General features: G+C 39.1%; 1 protein-coding gene across 7 annotated transcripts in view; it reads left to right on the top strand.

Annotated features, from left to right (window-relative positions):
• Svil (supervillin) overlaps window positions 1-25438 on the top strand; it is a 226297-nt gene that overhangs the window by 45052 nt on the left and 155807 nt on the right. For 5 of the 7 annotated variants that reach the window (XM_078023452.1, XM_078023450.1, XM_078023451.1 and 2 more), the window contains exon 3: window positions 17043-17135. Coding sequence is in view for 2 of the 7 variants with exons in the window: in XM_078023456.1 (XP_077879582.1) it covers window positions 23937-24078 (142 nt within the window). In the remaining 5 variants the exon portion in view is untranslated. Of the gene's footprint in view, window positions 1-17042; window positions 17136-23921; window positions 24079-25438 lie in introns of those variants that run through there. The other 2 variants (XM_078023456.1, XM_078023455.1) reach the window with 1 other exon arrangement.

Here is a 25438-nt window from a genome sequence, read left to right as displayed (position 1 = left end):
CATGAGGATGGGAACTCTTCAGTCATCCTGAATTTGTCCCTGGGCCAATTCACTAGCCACCAGGCTTTGGGTTGTTACACCTCCACCGGGGCTTCTCTCTGGGAAGAGCCTAGGAGGGATGTTGTATTGTCACTGTGTAGGTGACTGTAGGTTAAGCTCAGTCACCAGCACAAAAGGACAAATGAGATGTGAAAGGAAAGCAGAAGCGAGGGCTGGCATTGCTGTCCATGCCAGGCCCTTTTTACTTGCTGTGTTCGCCGGCCCCTCCCAGGAAACAGTGCAAGGGGCTGCGGGTCGGGGTGGGGAGCAGGAAGGGCGGTTGCTGGTTGTCACAACTGAGCCTTCCCCTCTGGTCAGGTCTGGGAGGAAGCGTGTGGTGAGTCACGTGGAAGCAGAATATCCCTGATGTGGGGTTAAGGTGGCGCTTTGGTTTCTAAGTCCTGCTGAAGCCATGAAGGAGAGGAGGCTGCCTGGAGATTTCTTGCTGTGTGCGCCATGAGCTTCGCAGCAGAGAAGACGTCTGGTGATGGAAGAGCACAGGCTCATTCTGATGATCTAATAACATCCTTGAGTAGGTGCCCTGAGGGGAGGTTCTGGTTTCTGGCTTCCTTTCCCTAGTGATCGGAAGAAGGAGGAGGGAAGGAGGCAGGCTTTTCTTCAGCTTCCATGCTAAGCAAGTCTTTCTGGAAAAGGCATTTTAGGTGCAAAGACTTTAAGGCGCACTAACAGTTACCTTGTCAGCTGATATGTAATTTTGAGGCAGTCAGGAGGAACCTGTGCTACTCACCCCTCCCTCCCCGTCTCCCCGGCTTTGTCTTCTGTGTGTCACACAACATTCCAGCTTTAGGAGATGTCCTGCCCTTGCATGTCAGGTTTTGGACTGAGACACGTTAGTAAATGCTGGATCTTCTTCATTATCTAGCATTTACTAACGTGCGTCCCATGTCACATACCTGCTGCCAGTCTGTCTTCCTGCCTCTCCTGCACACCTTCCATCCATCACCTCCTCTTTTGCTCGTGTTCTTTTCCTCCTTCACAGTTCCATCCTGCTCATGGGAAGAGTCTCCCCGGCTCAGCTCCATTGCCTGCAATGCCATTTGCAAACACAGCACCTTTATGACAGCTTTCCTGGCCTCCCTCTCCAGGGGAGACTCACCTCTTTCCTATACTGTGGTGCCCTGTGCTTCTTACCGCCTCACCTTCTTCTGTCCCTGTGTCAACAGTTTGTAAGGCCAGACCAGGTGTGCTGTACAGACTACCACCTCCTTCCTCTCTCCCTTCCTCTCCTTCTTTCTTTCTTCTTCCCTCTTTCCTTGCTATTCTTTTTTTTTCAAGTTTTCCTTTCTAATATTTTTATTTGTAGATGGACACAATACCTTCATTTTATTTATTTTTATGTGGTGCTAAGTATTGAACTCAGTGTCTCACACGTCTAGGCAAGTGCTCTACCACTGAGCTCAACCCCATCCCCTCCTTGTTATTTTTGATTTGCACTGAACCCCATCACACTTCTAAACACATGATGTACTTTTTACATTGTACAGCTTTGGCTCTAGCCCCCTGGCTAAAGTCTAGAACCTCAGCATGACATCTCCAGAGTTTCTGGTGCAGGCTCCCATCCTCCACCCTTCCATGGGTACCACATGCTGTCCCAAGTTTCCCAATGGGATCAGGTACAAGGCCTGGGATTATTGGCCTGATTGCTACAAAGATATATGTAGTAGGGAGAACTTGATTCTCCATTCTCCCATGAAAGACATCCATGGCCTAGTCCATAATAATCACTATGTGATTACTATGAGCTTCTTGAAAACACCAGGCTCAGTCTCAACATTATGGCTTTGAACACACTGTTCCTAGTACCTTGAGTGACTTCCCCCTTCCTTCTCAACTGGCTAAATCTGACTGATCACTAAACATGTCATTCAAGAGACTCCTCCTAGAAGCCATTGGGTCACGCGCACCTATGGAAGGGCTGGGGAGGTAGACAAAACTGTTAGAGCATTGCCATGCTGTATGTTTTGGATGCTGATCTCACCAAACAGACTTTTTCTAAGGTGGGACTGGATCCCTGGCTTCTAGCATCATATTGAAAGCATAGGTATTTAGGAAGTGGTTGCCTTTTTTGATTCTTGATCTTTAGATCTTCCAATCTGTACTTGGTACTTTTTGTTTTAGGTTATTGTTTTCATGACAAAATATTTAATAAAGAAGTTCTGGGTGCCACTGAGAGAAATAAAGTCTATAGACTGAAGTTCCAACTGTTTCTTAAACCATGGCCTCAATAGCTTTCCCAACTACTGCTGCTATTCTCATGAAGATATAATATGTATTTCCCATCACACTGGAGAATTTTTGAAGTTAGTGGAGTAAGTTAGTTCCCTTCATTGCCTACAAATGACTGTAAACCCAGGTTTTATATATGAGCTATCGAAAGAGTCCAGTGTCAGGAGATGGCTATGCATTCTACCTAGATCATGCTACACTGCAAGAGAAGGGCGATAGCAGAAGCATTGGGGTTTCAATACCCCTCAGACCTCTCTAGGCTCCAGGGAATAAACTACTGCTATGGGAACTACATAACTGCTCTATTCAGTTATTTCTTTTTGTACAAATGGTTTTTCTCCATACTATGTTCACCTTTATTTTGAGATGTGTCTAAGGTAAGTGATCTCCACTGGATGGATGAGTTCCAATGACCTCGAAAGAACTCTTGTGTTACTAGGGCTAGCTGTCAGTAGATTCTTCCAAGCTCAAGGGTCACAAGTATGTGCCAGTAGGAACAGAGAGCTGGAAAATCTGCTCCATATGGCCAAATGGGCATTGTACCCTAGGCTGATGCCAACTGAAATGTAGCCCTCTGTGTAGCTAAAGGCTGTTGTCAAAAACAGAAGAGTTGGCCCTAATTCCCCTAAACCAAAACCCAGCTCAGTACTCCAAGAGCCAGCTGCTCCCCAAGGTGATATCTCAGGACCCAGAGTGACCTCCCTTTGGCCAGAGCTGGCCAAATCCTTAGTTCTTCTCTCCAGTTAGTTTTGACAAGAGGAAATCTTTGCAAAACTCTGTGCACAGACCATAATAGAAACATCCTTACTTTATTATCATGATCAAGGACTGCTTCATAAGTTTTCTGCATGGGGGTGAGATGACCAGCAATCACCAGGTTTCTGTGTTTATCAAGTTAAACAGTCTTTCTTTTGGGGGCTTTTGATGTAGCTCAGTGGTAAAGCATATATTCAGCATACACGAGGTGTTGGATGCAGCCCTCAGCACCAAAAGAGAGAAAAAAGTCTTTACTCTCAAGGAGTTTGTATCATACTCAAACACACACACACATACACACACACACACACACACACACACACACTATCCTTTGAACTTAAAAATAGAAGAATGAATGAATATATATATGGTTAGGTACTACAGACCAAACAGCAAAACATAGATAACTATACCTTTACTACAATGAACACATCTTTTTGTGTATCACTTGAGGAAGGGGGTTACATCCCTTACCAGAATAGGAGAATGGAGGAAAGGGATTGGGTTTTCCATTTATAGGCTGTATGGCTAGGAAAAAATCATTATGATTTAAAAGAGTTGAGGACAAGGAGATACCATGGCTTGATGAGCTGGAAGTAGCAACTTGCTCTGGTGGAATTGGAAGCAGAGTAGAGGTGTGTGCTCTTTGAAGTGTAAGGGGACTGCTCTGGGTAGGAGTAAATCCTAGCAGGTGGGGGTACTGCTTTCTAAAGATCTGGCTGTTTCCCATTGGGATCAGGTATGTGACCTGGGCATATTGGCCTGATTGCTACAAAGATATATTTGGTAGGGAGAATCTTGTCTCTCCACTCTCTCATGAAAGACATCCATGGCCTAGTCCATAAAAAGTGAATATGTTAGGTTGCATGGAAATTAGGAATTAAAGTTGTGGACCAGTTGTGTTTGAGATGGGGAAGAACATGCCATGTTCTCCAAGTGGGATCATTGTGATCACCAGACTGTCCTCCTTGGAAGAGTCAAGATGACATGTGATGACAGTCTCCATTGCCATTGTTGCCTTGAATATACAGGAAGGGGCCATGAGCCAAGGAATGCAGGACCTCCCCAAATCCCGTACCTCCCACCTGGTGCAGAAGCTGGAAAAGGCAAGAAAATGCATTCTCCCCTAGAGGTCCAGAAGGAATGTGGCCTTGCCAATACCTTCATTTTTAGCCTAATGAGACCCATTTCAGACTTGTAACTTCCAGAACTATAAAATAATAAATGTGTGTTATTTTAAGCCAACATATGTGTAGTAATTTGTTACAGCAAGTTATAGTAAACAATCCAATGTGGAAACCTGTCTCCATTTTTGGAAATATGAAACCCTCTTAGTTATTTTTGTAATACAATATGGAAAATTCTTTGGAATAAATAACACCAAGAAGAATCTTGTCAGAATTAATTTTGAGATTTTTTAAGCTAATTTATTTTACTAGCATCATAAAAGGAACTTGATTTCTCCACTGTTGGTTCCTCACTGCTTAGATCGGTACCTGACTTGTTTATGTTTGAGCACATGAATCTCTTTTTAGTCAAATTTATGAAAAAACAAAGCAATTACTTTTTCATAGAAACTAATTTATGCTTAAGTATATCACTATTATTAGAAATGTTCAACTCCGACTCTTGTATACAAAGAATATCACACTTTGTATTTTCATTCAAAAGTGAGAGGTTTGGTTAGAGAATGTAAGGTGGCTTGAAACAAAAATCATTTTTGCAGATTAAATAACCCTAATCTGAAAACTAAGATTTCAAATGCTCCCAAATATGAAACTTTTTAAGCACCACCTTGATGTTTCATGTGGAAAATTCCCCATCTGACCTCAGAAGATAGATCAAAGTGAAAATATAAGCACACTAAAAATTTGTGTAAAATTACCTTCAATCCATGTGTGTAAAGTGTACATGAAATATAAATGAGTGTTGTGTTTAGACTTGAGCCCAATCCTCAGTATATCTCATTATATATGCAAATATTCCAAATCCAATCTGAAATCTGAAATATTCCCAAGACGTTTGGATAAGGGATACACAACCTGTACTTCCTTAAGACCTAGGAACTTCTTGGTGTCTATATGTGTTAACCTGTTCTTAGCTTGTTCAAGACAACTGCTATGACATATGGCAAAATGGGACCTTCAACTAATGGAAAAAAATGTGTTTATCATTTGTGAAACTCAGTTTGGAAAATCCTGATATTATTTATTAATATAATATTAATGTTGTTTATGTGACACCTTTTAGAATTAAGATATTTCTAGTGTTGATGTATTTCTTTACTCATTTATTCTCTGAAACAGTCTTTACCAACATTGTGGTATGTGCCGAGGCCTGGGGGGAAAAAGGTAAATAAGATTGGCATTTACCCTAGAAGAAGCCACATTTTAGATGGGAAGACACACAAGCAAGTAGATAATGAGAATGTGGAGTAGCCAGTGTTAACTGCAGGGAAAATGAAGCAGAGAGGAGGAAGTGTTTGCACCAAGAGTTGAAGGACAAGGAGGAGATTGGAGAGTAGAAAAGGGGCACATATATTAACACCTACTGAATACCAAGCACTGAGCTAAACTCTTTTGTGGGTAATTGTTAATTAAATGTACCCTGTGAAAAATAATATTCCAACTAAATAACTGTGCAAAACTACAGAGGGTGGAATTTTTATAGTCATTGTCATAGATGTCATTGGCTTTAAAGCTCTAAAGCAGTTGTTAAACCTTTTCTGTAGAGGGCCAGAACTTTAAATTTTCCATCTTTTTTTTTTAAATAACTTTAATAACTGGCCCCTGTTCTAGAATAACAATTATAGATGGATACTATTTTGTTTTAAAATTTTCTCAAGAGGGAAATTATAGGTTTCATTGGCTTCTCAAATGAGTCATTGACAACTGAGAGTTTTAATCAGTGTCTGTTTAAGACTGTATTCTAGAACCTCACAGAGAAATGATATAACAGACTGGATTAATAATGGAAATTCAGAATGACCCAATTTCCCAGCATTTCACATTATCATGATTAATATTTAACAGACCTCTAAGAATCTAGATATAATACATCTTTAGGTCATTATAATGGAGTCCAAGAAGAAAACCACAGTAATCTAGTCTTGGCAGAGTGTTTGACATTGCGGGGGTATGTGTGTTTTAACTCTGAGGTTTTTGAAAATTAAGAATAGGGATGATATGTCTGGGACCTTTGGGAAGAAATAAGGTAAATATCTGAATAGATGACCCAGCAGAAGGCTAGAGTATAAAGCCTTGATCTTGCTGTCTTGTGGAAGGCAGAAACAGCTGGTTAGTGTACAAGAAGGGGCTATGTGAAGGGCAGACCCAAGTCCAGATAAGAAAAAAAGAATATGTCTTGACACCTTAAACAACAAGCCAGAAAAATCTTCCTTTAATTCTTGATACTGTGGGAAAAGCTATTGAATTCAGAGTTGAGTAAGGAATCCTTCAGAACAGAAGAGTAAAAATTTTTAAGGGCAGATCTTTCCTAGAGTATATATACTAAGAAATATGATATGGTAGAAAAAGTGGAAAATCATTAAAGAGCTTCAAAAAAGTAGCTAAAAGGAAATACTGGGAAGCCATTTAAGTCACCTATACTGGCCCTAAGTGACTAGAGGATTTCTCTCTTGGCTGGTAATGGAGAGGTGGATGAGTTAAGATTACTTTGGGGAACCAATTCTTTTAAGTAAAACTTGTAAGAAATGAAAAGCAGATGAAGTTTATAAGTTGGTTTCAAGTTTGGATGGTTCCAACTGGATTGAAACATTCCTGTGCACTAGGAAAAGATGAAAATTGATGTTGGGCCTGTTGTCTCTGGAGATCCCTGGTGTTCTGAAGTGTGTTTTGATCTGGTTTCCCATTGGATTCTGCTGTTGCTCTTAAGGTTGAATTGGGGGAAAGAGGGAGGAAAAGATGGAAGTCGATAGCTTCCTGGAAGAAGTGCATGTTAGCAGGCTACAGTTATTCTAATCAAAACAACTTAAACTTTTCCTTGTGTTTTGAATACTGGGCACAAATCTTGTCTTGGACAAAACAGATGTGATTTTGGGATGTGTACAACATCCCACGATGTGGAAGCTGAGCCTTGCTGGCCCTCCTGCAACTGCACCTCTCTCTAACTTACAGGAATCAAACTTGATGTGGTTGTGCATTTGTGTATTATTTCTGGCTTCTCTCTAGGTAAGCTGCAATTTCAAAAGACTCAAAAGAGCTTTTTCAATATACCAATCTTAGGGCAACTGAAGAAAATAATCTGGAAAGCAGATGAATGCTTTGAATGGATTTTGTCAGGGTTTGCCTAAAAGATTTTAACATGTAAGTCAATTAAGATTCTTATAATTTGAACTTCTCCTTCCCAATAAACAAAGATTATTAATAATGGAAATATAGTAAAGTATAGTCATACTCTGCCATTTTGTTGACATTCTTTTGTTTTAGCAAAGGTTAAATAGGATTTCAAAATACTCTGATATATTCTATAAGCTTTGTAACTTTTATTAACTTTGCTGGAAATCTTTGTTTCTTGGAAGGTCCACTAATGGAGTGTGTTATTCAGCTTTCCATCATTGTAACAAATACCTGAGATAATAAACTTATGAAGATAAATGGTTTATTTTGGCTCACAATTTTGGAAGTTTCAGTCTGTAATCAGTTGGCCTCTTCACTTTGAGTGTGTGGAGGAATGTCATGGTAGGAGCATGTTGTTATGATTTAGATATTTTGTGTCCCCCAAAAGCTCACATGTGAGACTATGCAAGAAAGTTCAGAGGTGAAATGATTGAGTTATGAAAGCCTTAACCTAACCAGTATATTAATCCACTTGAATTAATTAACTAGATGGTAACTGCAGGTGGGTCACTGAAGTTGAGCCTTTAGGGTATTATATTTTGTCTCTGGTGGGTGGAGGAGTCTCTCTCTGCTTTCTGATTGTCATGTTCTGAACTAATTTCCTCTACTACACTCTTTGACCATGATGTTCAGCCTTTTCTTGGGCACAAGAGCAACAAAGTTGGCCATCTGTGGACTAAAACCTTTGAAACCATGAGCCCCAAATAAACTTTTCCAGCTCTAAAATTGTTCTTGTCAAATCCTTTGGTTACAGCAGCAAAAAAGCTGACTAAAACACACATAGAGCAAAACTATTCACTAAACACCCAAAGATTATAAATACTCTTACTATAAGTGCTGTGTGTGAAGAAATTGGGGGTAGAAATTAATACAGGAAGTTAGTTACATGGTTTGTTGAACCTTGTAGAAGGTAATAGCCCCAATCCATGAGATAATTCTGTTGGCTTGATTGCTGAGATGCTTTTTAAAAAGGTCAGAGTTACTAATATGTAATTTGCATACATGAAAATTCACCCATTTTCGTGTACAGCTGTGATTTGATAAGTGCATACAGTGGTGTAATACCATTGTGATCATGAGATGAATATCCGTCATCCTAGAAATTTCCCTGTGGCCTTGGCAATAAATCCCTCCACTTAGCCTGAGCCCCTGGCAACCACTGTTCTTTTCTACCCTTATAATTTTGCCTTTTCCAGAATGTTGTACAAATGGAATCATACAGTACATAGATTTTCAAGCTTGGTATTTATCTCTTAGTATAATGCATATGCTATTCATCCATTTGGCCATATGTTAAAATTAGGCATTGCTGTTTAGTATTTCATTGTGTGGATACAGAGTTTGTTTATCCACTTACCAGTTAAAGGACTTTGGAGTTGTTTCATTTTATTAGGGAATCATGAATAAAACTCCTTATTCATTTACATAAAGGCATATGGAAACAAATTTTCATTTTTATGGGGTAAATATCTTGAGGTGAGATGACTGGTTAATATGTTAAATATATGCTTAACTTTATTTTTAAACAAGAAACATCTGTCACACTGTTTTTCAAAGGAGTTTTACTATTTTGCATTCCCACCTGCAAAGTGTGAGAGTTCTTTGAGCTGTGATTTAACCCTCCAGGACTCATCCCTGGAAGAGAAACTTCAGAATATGTCTTTTCCTTTTTCTCCCCTCAATTTTGTGTTTCAATCCCGTCTACTTAAATCTTCAAATTACTTTTTATTTTAGTAGTGATTTTTAACATCACTATTTCCTGAGTTTCTTTTCACGTTCTCTGAACATAATGTAGTGCCTTGTCCTCAGTAGATGCTACGTGCACATCTGTTTGACTTGGGTTTGGTACATTAAATTAAACTGAAGCTCAAGGGTAACCACCATGCATGGTGGGGCTTTGGGATAAGGGTACCAGGCTCAGGGACATCTGCATGTTTTGGTTGAGCCCTACTCCAAGATCTAAGGAGAGGTTTCTCTTACTTCTCCCAGAGCAGAAAAGTACCACTGAGTCTGGGCTGTAAAACTGTGTTTGGACTTTTATGGTGATGGTCCATTTTGCTCCAGCAGGGAAATCAGAAGGATTATGGTTATGAAAAGGTATATAGATTTATCTTAGAAATACTATGAAGTATACAGAATCACATGAAAAGGTTTTTTTATCTCTGAAGGCTTTTATATTATTTTTTAATCAATGGAGATGCCTAGCATTGTGGGTGAGACTAAGAATTCTGGAGCCAAGTTTTGCTACTTGCTGCCTGTAAGATATTGGGCAGCCTTTCTATGCCTTTCCTTTTCTGTACAAAGGGAGATGATAATTGTATCTAGTGGTGGTGATTTGTTGTTAAAATGTATACTTGCTTAGAATAGTGCCTGGCAAGTATTACTTGCTCCATAAGTATTTGTGGTTGTGGCTATTGTTATTAACTTTCCCCTCAATACTCTGAAGATGGGTGTTTTTCATGGGTATGTCACACTCTCCAGCTGTTAGCTACTAGGAACCTGTCCAAAGAATGATTCAAACTCAGATGACAGTAAGAACCAGTTTTATGACATTTCCTGGACTAATGGCTAGTGGCTGAGTAGCCTCAGAAGTGTGCATTGATATTCACATATGTTGACTCAGGTCACTTCTTTTTACATGTTAACAGTTCTGTTCTAGTTTTCATTTCTTTTTTCTTTTTAAAAAATATTTTATGTTTTAGTTGTAGATGGGTACAGTATCTTTATTTTATTTTAATGTGTTGCTGAGGATTGAATCCAGGGCCCTGCACGTGCTAGGTGAGCACTCTACCGCTGAGCCACAACCCCAGCCCTAGTTTTCGTTTCTTATTCTTAACTTGTGGAGACTCAGAAGGAAGCTGTGATTTCTGAGGTGCATTGTCCTCCATCAATTCTCGTTTATTCCATATTTTGGTCAATACACAGGGTTGGAAGTTTGGGCACAAGAATTGTAGTGTGTGTTCTCTATCTGTATCTCTGTATCTATCTCAGTCTCTCTCTCCTGAGTTCCTTTATTGCTGTTTCTACCCAACAGTCATTTCTTTTAGTACTGCTTAGCAACTTTTTTGGACATCTCCTTATAAAGTAGTCCCCTCTTGTTCGTGATTTCATTTTCTATGTTCTCCTTACCTGTGCCCAGCATGGTCCAAAAACACTAATGGAGAATTCCAGAAATAAACTCTTTGTGTTTTAAATTGTATGATGTACTGAGGTGATAAAACCTTACACAGTTCCACTTTGCTGAGTCATTATTTTGTCCAGCATATCTATGCTATATATGCTACTCTCCTGTTAGTCACTTATATGTTACCCTCCTTTTATCTACTGCTGTTGGGGTTATCAAATATACAGAATCCAATACTATCTGCAGTTTCAGACATTCACTGGGGATCTTAAAGTGTATCCCCTATAGGTAAGTGTGTGTGGCGGGGGGAATAATACTATAGTGACCATTTGTCAAGTTGACTTTGTGTTTTGGGGCTCCTGAGTCCTGAGAATCAGTGAGCATCCATGCAGCCAAAAGCAGTCTTTCTATGCCCACACAGAGACAGGAGTAGGCTGCCCATGTGTGCAAATATGGCACAGTCTGACTTCATTCATATGTATTTTACTCACAAGGGAGTCAAGGAATTTATGTTGTTCTAAGCATTGTCTTCAGGCTAAATGATGTCTCACAAATGCACAATTACTTTAAATGCTCTTAAGGTCATGACTTATAAAGTGTAAATTGTTAGGTGTGGAACTGAATTCATTTTAGGCTTTTGACATTGTAAATGTCTTATTAAAAGTGCAACCACTGGCATGTGGCTGGGGGAGAGGGACGGGTCTGAGAAAGTTTTAACATTAAAAAGAAGCTGCTTATACTTGAAGATCCACCTTGGTAATATGTGTCCAGGAGACATTACCTAAATGATGAGAGCAAGGTCATCCACATTCAGCCTGGACCCACCCCTAGCTCTTTACCTCATTACGGAGGTTGATGGGCAGAGTATATACAAGGGTGACGTTGAGACCCTCCTGTGTATTTTTCATGTCAACCATGGCTTACATGCTATAGGCTTTTAAATTGAAATGTGTTGACCACATAGATAAAGAAGAGGAAGGTCTAGCATCATAATCTTATTTTTGTGAAAACGTGTATGAATGAAGCCAGTAGAAAAGAGAAAATTTGCCCTCAATTGCACAAATTGATTGTAAGGGTCTCAGAGGTCCAGGAAGAGGCTAAGATGACCCAAGATACTGTGGTTGCTTTCAGCCCATTCTGGTCCACTAGGAAGACCACCATTTACCTCTTTTTAGCTCTCTGTTAGCTGTGGTGGATACCACTAGAGAGGCTTCTAGGATCATCTATAAAAATATACTCACATGCTTTACAGACTTGCCTGGGTTTGAGGACACTTGGAGAAAGTCTTGGTGTTTTTTCGAGGCATACTGTAAGATGTTGAAATATTCCCTTCTGTTTTTCGACTTAGCATATTAAGTACACAACATGTGTGTGTGTTTAATTACAAAGTACAAAGTTGGCTCTTAACTATATTTGGATGATATAGACATCAAATCATATGTACAAGCACATGTATCTATCACATAGCATTGCTACTTGTTTATTAATTTTGTGGTTGCTATTCCACAAGTAGTAGGAGCCACTGAAGTTGTGTGTGTATGTGTGTGTGTGTTTTGTTTGTTTGTTTTGTTTTATTCTTTTTGTGATGCTGGAAATTGATCCCAGGGCCTCACACATGCTCACATGCCCCCTACCTCTGAGCTATACCTCCAATCCTCACAAAAGGTTTTCTGGGCCAACACACACACACACACACACACACACACACACACACACAAGAGAGAGAGAGAGAGAGAGAGAGAGAGAGAGAGAGAGAGAGAATTTAATGGAAAGTTATATTTGTTTACTTGCAATTTGGGATTAATATCCATATTTTTTAAGTGTCGAAGGATTTTGCAGGAGCATATTTGAAAATGTATCAAACCTGACATTTCCTTTTAGGAACTTGTGTTTTCATGGCTTATGTGGAAAGGGCACCCGATATAAGCAGAAATCCCAGAAAGTGGGGAGAATGTCCCTGTAGGACGATATCCCCAAGGACAGAGGGGTGTGAAGTGTCTGGACCTCACAGGGAGGGCTGGGGTGCTTATTTTAGCTCCCTCTCCTTCACATGTCCTCCACGTCAGTTGCTATTTTGACTGGTGGCATGTTGGTGGCTGGAAGCCCTCACAGGGAGAATGAGCTGCCCCTCTGCTCACTGATACCTTGTTGGTATCTGTGGATCACTGGACTCATGGCTATGAAATACTAAAATCATACAACACAAGATAGGAGTCCTGCTTACAAAATCCCACAGTTTAATTTCAGAGGAATAAATACAATTACAGTACAGGTACTCTTGATTAAGAGAGGTAAGAGGGCAAAAAGATTGACATAGTCAAATTTAATATATCCTTTTGAGTAAAAACTACCAACAAAAATGACCTACTGAAAAATCTAGTAATTAGGAAAATCCACACTGTTAGGTACATACAATCCTAGTGTGCAAAAATCTTACAAGCCCAGGATACCAAAACCTTCTATCTTAGACTGGGCCAATGGCTAGTACTCTCAAAATGCTCTATTTTTTTTATTATTTCCCATGTTGTTCGACAGGCGTGCACACACACAAGGTTAAGATGAAACCCAGCATGATTAGTGTGTCATTGAGAGCTGTCCTTGCCACTAAAAGACAAAGCAGTGGGCCTAGTTACTTTTGAAGGGAGTCCTTCCCCTCCTCTGTCCCTGATGCCTCTCTCTCTCCTCATACCATCTTTCTGCTGTTGTCCTTGCTCCTTGCTTTTAACTTTCACGTAACAATCCAATCACTTACTAACAGTTTTTTTTCCATCAACTTAATTGGTCCTAGAATGAAAGCTAACAGAACGACAAGTCCTTAGCACCAACATATTATGTATTTATCCAAGGAGGGATGGAACAGTGCTGTCCCTAATTGTTAACAAACACATGGTGATATCCGTAGGTCATTATTATGTAGTACCAGCCACCGGAAACCTTCTAATAAGTAGATGGTTATGTTGATTTGGAGGCATTTTATTGATGTACTTTTTAACAAATGTTCAAATAATACTGATTATGCTGTTATTATTATGGCTAATCCAACCCTGAGTGGTTGAGAATAAGTCAGCCTTCTGTATCCCTGGGTTCTGTGTCCTTGGAGTCAACCACCTATGGGTTCCAAAAACTCAAAAAAAAGAGAATTGCTTCTATACTGAATATGTACAGACCTTTTCCTTGTTATTATTGTCTCAACAATACAGCATAACAATTATTTATGTAGCATGCACCTTGTATTAAGTATTATGAGTAACCTAGAAATGATTTAAAGTGCTTAAGAGGATACATATAGTTTTAATGCAAAGACTGTACTGTTCTATGTAAGGGACTTGAGCATCCATGAGTTCTGGTATCACTGGGGGATCCTGGAACCAATGTCCCAAGGACAACAAAGGTCCACTGCAACTAAAGAGTTTGTTTATAATCAAGTATTTGATATGAATTCAGGAGAGAAAGAGGCTCCTGAGAGGGAAGCAGGACAGTTAGAGGTAGTCTCCTGGAAACTGGAGGTATCTGAGCTGAATCCTAAATGACATCCTGAGATTCATATTAATGTAGGGAGGAAGTACCAAGGCTCTGTGAAACTATCTAGAAGAACTTTCTTTACTTTCTCTAGGCATCTAGAAAAGAATGGAAGAACGAAGCCAGGGTAAAAGTTGGGACTCATTAGTAGCCTCATCCCTAAGCTATGCAATGGAGGTTCCATTAGATGCCTACTCGGAGGGAACAAGACTAGAGTCACTTGCAGCAGTAATGGTTCAGTAGTAAATGAATAAGATACATTGAAAATGCTGTGGGCAACCCCACTAGCACCTCGTGTCAAACCAAGAAATCTTTAGAAATGTTCACCTTAAAACCTTTCTCTAGCACATCTCCCCTCCGGATGCACTTGGTCTAGAATTGGTCTATACTTAGTTTTGTCATTGGTCTGGAATTAGTCTTGTGTAGAATTTGTCTTGTCATTGTTTTGGGTACATATTGACAAGGTCAGAGAGCACTGGAGAAATGGGACAGGCCATTCTATCTGGCCTTGAGCTTTCTTCTACCTCTTCTTCCTTTTGCATTTACCATCTTGGCTCTTCTTTCCCCAGTGTCTCATTTTCTTCTGGAGTTTCTTTTTTTTTTATATATATCAGTTTGAACAGTTTTTCAATTGTATCTACCACTAAATTTGAATTCTTTTCTAATTATGTTCTTGTTCTTTCCCCCAAATGATCCTGCCTGCATGAAAGCTGATTTACAGTTTTGCTTTTTAGTTCACGTACTAAACTCTGATATTTTATCATTTTAGTCACCAAGATCTTCCCTTTGTCTTTGAACAAGTCAGATGCCTTCAACTAAGTGTTTCATGTCCACCTTTCTTGCTTCTTCTTGGTCTTTGGCTTCATATTCTCCAGTGTAGAATTTCTTCCTAGTCCCCTGAAGTTCTAGAGCCCCAGTATGATTCTACATGCTCCAAGTTTGAAAGTCTTTGTTCCCAGGGCTCTGGAGGGAAGTGGGCCACACACAGCATGATGTCTGGGATGTGAGTGGTGCTCTGGAGAAGAGGGAAGGATGAGAATTCCTCCCGTGACCCTGGGTTCCTCTCCTACCCTTCCCTGTTGGCTTTTCATGGGTCTCGGGCATTTCCTTTTCTGAAATAATTTCCTTTTTCCTTTCTTTGTACTGCCACAGTGTGGGGGTCTCCTTTTCCAAAGTACGCAGGTTCCTCTGAAGTTTAGAATATTAAGGAAGAGCCCCAGGATCCCAGAGAGGCTTAAATTGGTCTATCCCAGTTCACAAGGCTCCAAAACTTAATAAACAAACATATTTATATAATAATATAATTTATATAATAATTTATATAATAAACAGATTTATGGGAGAAGGAAAAAAAGACTTTTTTTTTCTTTTGGAACCAAGAGCCATCTATTTAAACACAATATTTTATGTGTACTGCAACCATCTTTATGGTTTAAAGTAATAAGTTAATGGCTGTCTGAATTTCATTATGTAGTGATTTTAATTTTTTTGTTTATACCTTATGGGAAATTCGTATGGGCTGACTCCCCACCACCCTCACCCATCACAAGATGACTTCCTTATAAGTTGCCTCTGGGCCTGAGCTTCTGGAGTGAGCCCCATTCTCCATAACAGATAAAGCAGGCTTCTCACAACAAGCTTCCCAAATATATTTATAAAAACCAAGAACAAGAGCTGCCAGCTCTGGGCCCTCACAATGCTGGTGTGTCGCTGGCTGCTGTTCACTTCAGGGCCTTCTGTGGTTAGATGTGAACTCTGTCCTGACATTTTCAAAAGGTCATACAAGGAAGTGCTGAATAGACATGGGAAGGGAGAAGGAGGAAATACTTCAGTAGCCGAAGATAAAAGATTTCCCAGAAGCCACTTATCTTTTAACTACTAACCAGCTAGTGAACCCAGGGGCTTTCCTCTGCAGTCTGGGGTCTTGGAGCTGGGTCCTTGCTGTCTGCAGTACTTCTCCCAGCTAGGTCATCAGAATGTCATATAGTCACTTCGCTCTTTTGAGTGTGAGGAATGACTGATACCAGGTGAGTCACTTCCTTACACGTTACATCTCACTAGGCAAATCACACTGGGAAACACACACTGGTATTCATTCTGTTCTGGCACATTCTAGTGTAAGTGGGTTTCTCCCTTCCTCCCTAGCCTTTGAAGATGGCTGCTGCCTATTATCAATGGTGTGGACCAAGTTCTAGCAAAGTCACTTCTCTGGATGCCTTAGACAGGTTATTCTAGTGCCCTCACTACCCTGCCAAGCAGTTCTCTTTTTCTTTTCTTTTCCCTCTTCTCTCTCTCTCTCTCTCTTTTTTTTTTTTTTTGGTATCAGGGATTGAACTCAGGGGCACTCAGCCACTGAGCCACATCCCCAGCCCTATTTTTGTATTTTATTTAGAGACAGGGTCTCACTGTGTTGCTTAGTGCCTCGCCATTGCCAAGGCTGGCTTTGAACTCGTGATCCTCTTTTCTCCGCCTCCTGAAATGCTGCTTTTCTAAGGAATCAGGCCTTAGTTCCTTCTGGGTGTACACATCCAGCTCCAGGATGATTTCTACCACATTTTTCTGTTTTCTAAGTTCTCCATGTATGACAAGACTCCTCTTCCCAAGGCCCATTATTTGGATCTCATATAAATTTGAATTTAGAAAGTACTCATATTTACCAAAGATAATTCTCGCCTTTTGACTAAATATATAAAATTTCGGTCGCCACAGAAGAATAAGAGCTTTGTAGAACCATTCCATGGAAATGACTGTATACATCAAGTTTAAGATGAAAGAGAAAAAGTATTCTTTTTTGAGTACTTTCAAAATCAGGTTTAAAAGGATTCTTTAACCCCTGCCTATAATTTGTAGTGGCTGAGGTAGACAAATTGAAAGGGGGAAAGCTGTTCAGAAACAGCAAATTAATTAGAGTATCCTGCTGTGCTCACACATACAGTTATATGAATTGGTGTTTTCTTTCTTAGATTTCAAAGCAGAGATTTTTCTTTCTCCTTTTTCAGAGAGTTCAAGTAGATAAAGACGTGGAAAGCTGGGATGAAATGATTTTGAAGCCCATCTGCGTCTGAAAGCATGATTTAAATACCAGCGTTAAGGTAAGTCTTGGAGGAAGAAATAGAAAGAAGCGTTGTGGTTAATGCTTTTTTAGTTTTGCCCGCCTTCTGAGACTGGGTTAAGCCACGTCATGAAGAGTGGCCTGTCTGAATCACATTCAATGAACCAGAGTTTCAAGAAAGTGAAAGCTGCCCTGTAAGGATCAGTGGGCCCACAAACCTTACAGCCATTATGCTACTTGGAAAAAACACATTTCCTCAGTGGTCCTGTATGTATCCCAGTGTACCCTTTAGAAACTCCTGGAAAGAAAAGGAAAACTTGATACTCAGTTCTTTCTGAACTGATCTATGGCTTCCAATGTGCTTCCAGGGATTTCTCAAAGTGGTGTTCCCTGAAACATAGCTCCCATGTTATTAATTCAATGGAGGCAGGTGGTGAAAGATGGGTCTATACCCAAGTGAATTTGGGAAATGTTGTATTAAAGGTAATTGATCTTTCTCATAGATAAAGGGCCTGGCTAATCTACATGATGTGTGTGGTCAGTGGTACTTACCATAGTCCTGTGGAATTCTTTTATCATAACCAATGTTCCATTTGTTCATGAATTTTTTAAAAATCTAAGCCATGTATGATACGCTAGGGAGACATCAATAAATTAGATTGACAATGCTTATGGATAGAAAGTAAATAAGTTAATTAGTAAAAATAGTTATTGAGAGATATGATAGCAAGCATTTAAGAGGATGGTCTTAAGGTTGAGGATTTAACTCAGTGACAGAAAGCCTTCCTAACATGTGCGAGGCCCTGGATTCAATCCTTTGCACTGGAAAAAAAAAGGAAAAAGAGAGAGAGAATGGTCTCTGGAACTAGGTGTCCTGGTTATAATCCTGAGTCTTGTACTTGCAAACTGCATGACTTTGGGTAGACACCCAACCTCTTTTTCAAACTCTTTACCTGAAGAGCAGTGAAAATAGTGTCTATTATTGTGAGGACTAAAATCATGCAATATACGCTGGCAAATATTAGATTCTATACAAAGGTCATCAGAATTTGTACACATAATGATAATGGCTGAGTACTTTGAAGGTTCCATGATTACCTGACTGGGGAAGATAAGGCAGTGGGTGGAGGCTTTTGGATAAGATGATCTGGGGATGCTCTGAAGTAGAGACCTTGTAAAGGTGAGAAATAGCAAAGTATGCAGAGGTATAAGAAAAGCATCCAGGGGGAAAGCAAGCAGAAAAGTGTATGTCAATGCAAAAAAAAGGTACCTGACAAAACCCAATACTTCATCATATTAAAACAAACAAACAACAAACACTAAAACGAACGAGGACTAGAAGGAAACTTCTCACTCTGCAGAGGGCACCTATAAAAGATTCAGGGCTATATCATACTGAACGATGAGGGGCTGAAAGGTCAGGGACAAGACAGGGATGCCTACTCTCATCACTGCCATTTAGTGTTTGTGATGATTAAGTCTAGATGTCAACTTGACCATATTAAGGTATATCTGTATAACTGGTAAAGCATTACTTCTGAGCATGTCTGTGTGGGTATTTCTGGAGAAGATTGGTGTGTGAGTCAGTAAACAGGGTGGGAAAGACCTTCCCTTTGTGTGGGCAGACACTATGCAGTTGGGAGGGGCCCAGATAGAAAAAAAGACAAAGGAAAGGCTAATTTAGTCTCTTTCCTGGAGCTGGGACACCTTTATTCTTCTGCCCTTGTACATTAGAATTCTAGGGTCTTGGATTGTGTCTCTTGGATTCTCGGGCTTTCTACCTAATTTGGATTGAGGTTTATACCACTGACTCCCCTGATTCTGAGGCCTTTGAACTTGGACTGAACCATGCTATGTGCATACCTGGTTCTCCGGGTTATAGACAGCCTATTGTGAGAGTTAGCCTGCAATAACTAAGAGCCAATGTTCCTAGTAAATTACCCATCTTCTGTCTGTCTATCCATTCATCCATCCATGTGTCCACCCAATATCCATCCATTCTATTGGTTGAGAACTATTCCCTTGAGAACCTCAAGAGTCTTCCTCAAAACTGATGACATTAGCATACTAATATGCACTGTGCTAGAGGTTTTAGCCTGGTCAGTTATACAAAAAGATAAAATAAAAGACTTCCAGATTAGAAAGGAAAAACTAAAGCTATCCCTATTTGCAGATGGCATTATCTTATATATAGAAAATCCTTAGGAATCTGCTAAATTATGGGAACTAATAAATCCACCAAAGGTGCAGAATATAAGATCAATATACAAAAATCAATTGTATGTCTGTACACTTGTAATTAATAATCTAAAATGAAATTAAGAAAATAATTTTACAATAGCATAAATGCTTATACTTAAGAATAAATTTAATAAAAGAAATGTAAAACATATACTCTTAAAACTACAAAACATTGCCAGTGCAATGGTGCACACCTATAATCCCAGCTATTCAAGAGGCTGAGGCAGAAGGATCACAAGTTTGAGGCAAGCCTGGGAAATTTAATGAGACCCTGTCTCACAATAAAAATTTTTAAAAAGGGCTGGGATATAACTCAGTTGTAGGATACTTGCCTAAAACATGCACAAGGCTTAGTTTCAATTCTCAGTACCACAAAATAGTAATAATAACAACGATGACAGTAACAAAAACCTACAAAACATTGTGGAAATTTTACAAAACCTAAAAAATTGGAAAAATGTCTATGTTCATGAATCAGACTTAATATTGTTTAAATGGCAATACTCCCCAAATTGGTCTTCACGTACAATACAATCTCTGTCAAAACCTCAAATGGGCTCTTTGCAGAAATTGACAATGGAAATTCAAGGAACCCAGAATTGCCACAAGAGTCTTGATAAAGAATAATGAAATAGGAAGATTCAACTTTCTGATTTTAAAACTACAAAATTACAGTAATCAAGACGATGTGGTTATGGCATAAGGATGAGGATATATACATATGGAATAGAATTGAGGATCTAGAAGTAAGTCCATATGTTTATGGTCAATTGATTTTCAACAGACGTGCCAAAACAATTCAATGGGAAAAGAATAATTCTTTCAACAAATGATACTGGGATACCTAGATATCCACAGGCAAAAGAATGAAGTTTGACCCATTCCTCACCATACATAAAAAAACTAACTCAGAATGAATCAAAGGCTTACAAATAAAAGCTGTAACTTTAAAAGTTGTAGAAAACTTAAGCATAAATTAGAAGAAAATAGACATAAATTCAATGACTTTGGATTGGCAATGGTTTTTGAGATAAGACACTAATGTTACAAGTGACAAAAGAAAAATAGATAAATTGAACTTTATCAAAATTAGACTTTTGTTCATCAAAGGACAGTATCAATAAAGTGAAAAGACAACCCAAAAGACCAGTTTTTAAATCATATGTGATAAAAGACTACATCTAGAGTATATAAAGACCTCTTCTTATGTCTTGGTAATAAAAATACAAACCAATTAGAAATAGGCAAAGGACCTGAACAGATATTTCAGGTCTAAGATATGCTTATATCTTATATGGCAGCAGCACATGGGAAGATTTTCAACATCATTAGCCATCAGGGGAAGGCAACATAACCACAGTCAGATACCACTTATACCCATTATGCATTATGGATAAACTGAAGTGTTGGTGAGGATATAGATAAATTGGAACTCTCATACATTGCTGATGGGAATGAAAAATATTTCTAATGTGGTTGTGGAAAACAGTGTGTGGCACTTCCTCAAAGAGTTTAACATAATGTTACCTTTCATAATCTAGTTAGTATACATATCCCAAGGTGCACACTCGAGAAATATTAATATATGTTTATGCCAAAACACCAGTGTTTATAGTGTGACATTATTTTTAGTACGCAAAGAATGGAAATAACCCAAATGTATATTAACTGATGAACAGATAAATAAGTAAAATTTAAAATTGTTTAGCTAGAATACAGAACTAATATATGGTACAACATGGATGACAGTCAAAGAAGCCAAAAGAACACATAGATAGTGTATGATTCTATATATATGAAATTTCCTGACCAGGCAAATAGGTAGAGACAGAAAGTAGATTAATGGGTGCTTGTAACTAAGGGTAATTAGTGGGAAATTAGAAGGATCTGTGGTTTCTTTTTGGAATGATGAAAATCTTTAAAATTGAATTGGTAATGGTCACTTGGCTTTGTGAATATACTAAAAACATTGAATTATACACTTTGGTGAATTATATGGTATGTGAATTACAATTATGTCAATACAGTGTTATGCTATAAAATCATATATGCATATGGAAATATATATGGACATGTTAGCACTTAATAGATGAGTTTGGGAGAGTAAGGACAAGAGAGGAATTAGGAATGGGGGAGGAGGGTTTATTCTGTTTTATGTGGAGGGCCAGCTTCCAGATCTGTTTAGACATGTTAAGCAAAAGGTGCCTGTTAAGTATCTAAACAGAGATATAACAGTTGGATGTGATTCTGGAACTCTGAGAAGTAATCCAGACTGGAGATAAGTAGATGATATGTAAATCCATAGGAAAGGATGAAAACAGAGATGGGGTGGAGGAGAGGGGCTCAGAATGAAGTGAAACTGAGGAGAGCTGTAAAGAAAACTGAGAAGGTGGAGGAAGAAAAAGTAGATTAGGGTTGGGGTGGTCACTGAACTCAGGTTGTTTAAAAGGAACATCTGTCCGGTTCACAAAGTCAGGTTCTACTGAGAATTCAGTAAGAGGAAGACAAGCATCCACTGGAATTGCCCAGGTGGATATTGTGCATGACTTGGTAAGAGTAGCTCAGTACTGGAGATCAGAGTGGGCTGATGAGGGAACATGAAGTGTGCAACTGTTTCTCGAACTTTTGACCTAACCAGAGTCTGGTTATGAGAAAACTTGATTCAGGATCATTTCCTGCTCTGCTGAAACACCCAGCAAGAGTGCTGATAGGGCCAGGTGCGGTGGTGCACACTGGTTATCCCAGCTGCTTGGGAGGCTGTGGCAGGAGGATGGAGAGTTCAAAGTCAGCCTCAGCAACTTAGCAACTCAATGAGACCATGTCTCTGATAAAATACAAAAAATGGAGGGTTGGGAGGTGGAGCTAAGGATGTGACTCAGTGGTTAAGCGCCCATGGTTTCAATCCCTGGTACCAAAAAAAAAAAAAAAAAATGCTGGTAAGGTTTGAAGAGGTTTGAAGGCCAGTCTCTTCCCTGGGAGCCAGCTCTTTTGACCAACCATGTGTATAGGTAGCTGTTAACCTATAGCCCTGGGCCCTGGGCGGGGGACAAGACATGCAGAAAGGACTTGCTAGGCCTGGGTCCCCAGAAGAAAGCCATTCTGAGCTTTGTTCCCTGAAGAGTTTGATTTTTTTGTTGTTGTTGTTTTCTTTTTGTTTTGTGCTGTGGATGGAACCCAGAATTTCCCAAATGCTAACCTATGCCCCACCCTGTTTTGTTGTTTTGTCTAGGAGGAAACTGAAAGAAGCGTTTTTACTAATATGTGCCTTTTCAAAGTTTAGATAGACTTGTTGAAAACTCTTCATTTGAAAACAGATTAAAGAGTAAAGCTGTTCCCTGCAGGCATTTATGAAGTAAAGTTCTGATGTACTGGCCTTGCTATTCTGCATCTCCTAAGACCTTATTGGAACCCAGAGTTTGGACCACTGAGACTGTAGAAGTTCCTGAAGCAAGGTGGAGGAAAAACCACTCACACAAGTTCACTCATGCACACACACAAACACACATATACACAAATGCTCATGGTACACGCTTTCAAAAACCCCTAAAGTATCTTGAACATGGATCTTTCCATTTCTATTAGTGCATTCTTTCCTCAGGCTTCTTTACTCATTTAGAGTATGTGGAAATGACTTTTTAAGATATATGTTCCTTCAAGTAACAATCCAATCTGCCCCTTCTCTTCTGAAAACGTTCCTTGGGAAAGGATTGCTCCTTAGGCTATAAAGCCCATTCAAAGTGTTTTAAGCAAACATCACAGTGTTACATGACCAGAGAGGGCTCATTTTGGATGAGTCTGAGCAGTGTTTGTTCTTTGTTTTTATTTTTATATATTTTTTTCTTTCTTTGTTTGTTTGTTTATTTTTTGGTGGTGCTAGGGATTGAACCTAGGGCCTTGTGCACGGGAGACAAGCATTCTACTAACTGTATTATATCCCCAGCCCTGTTCTTTGTTTTTAACAAGTTGTGTGTATAAACCCATGTGCAAGCACACACACATTTTGGTGAGGCAGATTTTTAAAGTGTTATATCTGAGTGTTATTAGCTAAAATTTCCATCTTACATAGAATATAGATGATCTCTGATAACACAATGTGTTAAAAATCCAATTTTTTTCCCAATTGGGTTGGCATGAAATTGGAGAATGTCATCATTTCTCTAACTTTGGTTCACGGCCCCTAGTATAAGGGTTTTTCCTATGTTTGAGGTTATAGTTTGATCATATATGTAGAAAACATGAATGGGAGGTTTTGAAATAAGAATTTCCCAGTATTACTTTCTTTGAAACATTCTGAAAGAAGCATGTTGTAGAGCATACATACAGAGGATTTTAAATTTTATTTATTATGAGATAGTGATATTGGGAGTGCATACTACTTGATTACAAGTTAGATTATTATCTATGAAGAAATCACTGACTTAGAAAAAGCCCAGATTTTAAAATCCTGTTTTATTGTTGTTGTTGTTTGTGGTTTTAGCTGTCCTATGCCCTAAGTTTAGGGCTCACACTAACTTCTAACAACTTCCAATCATAGGAGAATTAGAGTGATTGTCTGGAAGAAATCATTTGAACTTCAACCTCTTATCTTTGCTACAAGGCCATGCTAAAGGGCACTTTTGATTTCTTGATTTTAAAAGAGCATAAGAAAAAGGTTGCAAAGAGCTTTGGTCTGCTCTACTCAGGACTGCCAGCCACTCCAGAGCAGCCTGCAGCAGGCCTCATCATGGCTAGAGTTGGGTCAGGTCAGTTTCCTTGTCTTTCTATTGTTTTTCAGAGAATAGGATTTAACTAAGCAGGTGCTACTAGCAATGCTGCAGATCGTTTTATGGAGGAGTACTGATGGCAGTTTTTCTCTGCTTCGGGTGGATCTGTGCAAATTGCTTTGTTTCTCAAAAACATCTTATTTGTCTTGGGCAGTAGCCAGGTCTCTAATGTGGGTGGTGTGTGCTGTGTCGAAAACCTCAGGCCCCAAAGCCTGAATGCTGCTTTGTCTGTCAGATCAGATGAGTGGATGAAACAGTCAGCAAGCTTTGGGAGTCTTTGGGGGGCAAACAGAAAAGGGTGTTTGTAACCTGTGTAGCCAGCCTGGGAAGATGGCTGAGATGTGGGGATTGGTGACGTGAAGACAGAAGAACAGAAGAGGCCAGGTAAGGCACTTGCGGATTTTCTAATATACCTCCATTTGGTTGCATTTTGAAAACTAGCTAGCATTTCATGAGCTGATGGGAGGCTCATTCTATCTCCCGTCCCCCAACTTTTATTTCCTTATTTTTGTATGTTGATAATGAAATTAGCTTATAGCAGATCAATTTAAAATGTCACTTGTTTACATTTTTAGGCAAAAATACATGTTTTGTTTTGTTTTTTAAACTGCTGTCTACTACCAAAAAAAAAAAAAAATCAAGGATTTAGGTCTCCAACTAGGAAAACAAACCAGCATATAGACATCCTAAAGGAATTTCTTTGTGATCCTTTATGAACTTCAATTAATCTGTAGATTTAACTTAAAATAAAATTTACCATAAGGGAGGCTGAGGCAGAATGATTGCAAGTTAAAGCCAGCCTTAGCAACTTAGCAAGGCCCTAAACAACTTAGCAACTTAACCATCTCAAAATAAGAAATAAAAAGCGCTGGGTATGTGGTTCAGTGGTTAAGCACCTCCAGGTTAAATCTCTGATACCAAAAAAAAAAAAAAAAAGTCATAAACAAGGAAACAGAAACCATAGAAGAGTCTAAATACACCTTTGTACTTCCCTGCTGTTCACCTGCTCTCTGTCTCTGGGCACACATGCACACACACACACCCCATTTATATTTGCATGAGAAATAGGTAGGAAAAGCTTTGAAGGCAAACAGAAAGTACAGTGCAATAAAGTAAGGGGTTGCATATAAATCGGAATGTCTTAATTTTTTATTTCACTTTCATTTGGATGCTTTTACTAATTCACTTTGCTGGGCTTAAGACTTTTCAAACATTCTTTGGCCCTGGGAGGGAGTTGTATAACCATAAAACTTGAGAATCCTGGCCTTGGAATAAATGTTCCTTTTAAAACCCTAAGGACAGAAAATTGAATACAGCTGTGCAAAAAGAAAAAAAAAAG

Source organism: Ictidomys tridecemlineatus, chromosome 10 (assembly GCF_052094955.1).
Source record: "Ictidomys tridecemlineatus isolate mIctTri1 chromosome 10, mIctTri1.hap1, whole genome shotgun sequence".
Lineage (NCBI taxonomy): Eukaryota > Metazoa > Chordata > Mammalia > Rodentia > Sciuridae > Ictidomys > Ictidomys tridecemlineatus.
Note: the sequence above shows the minus strand (reverse complement) of the source record. Positions and strands in the feature narration are given on the sequence as shown.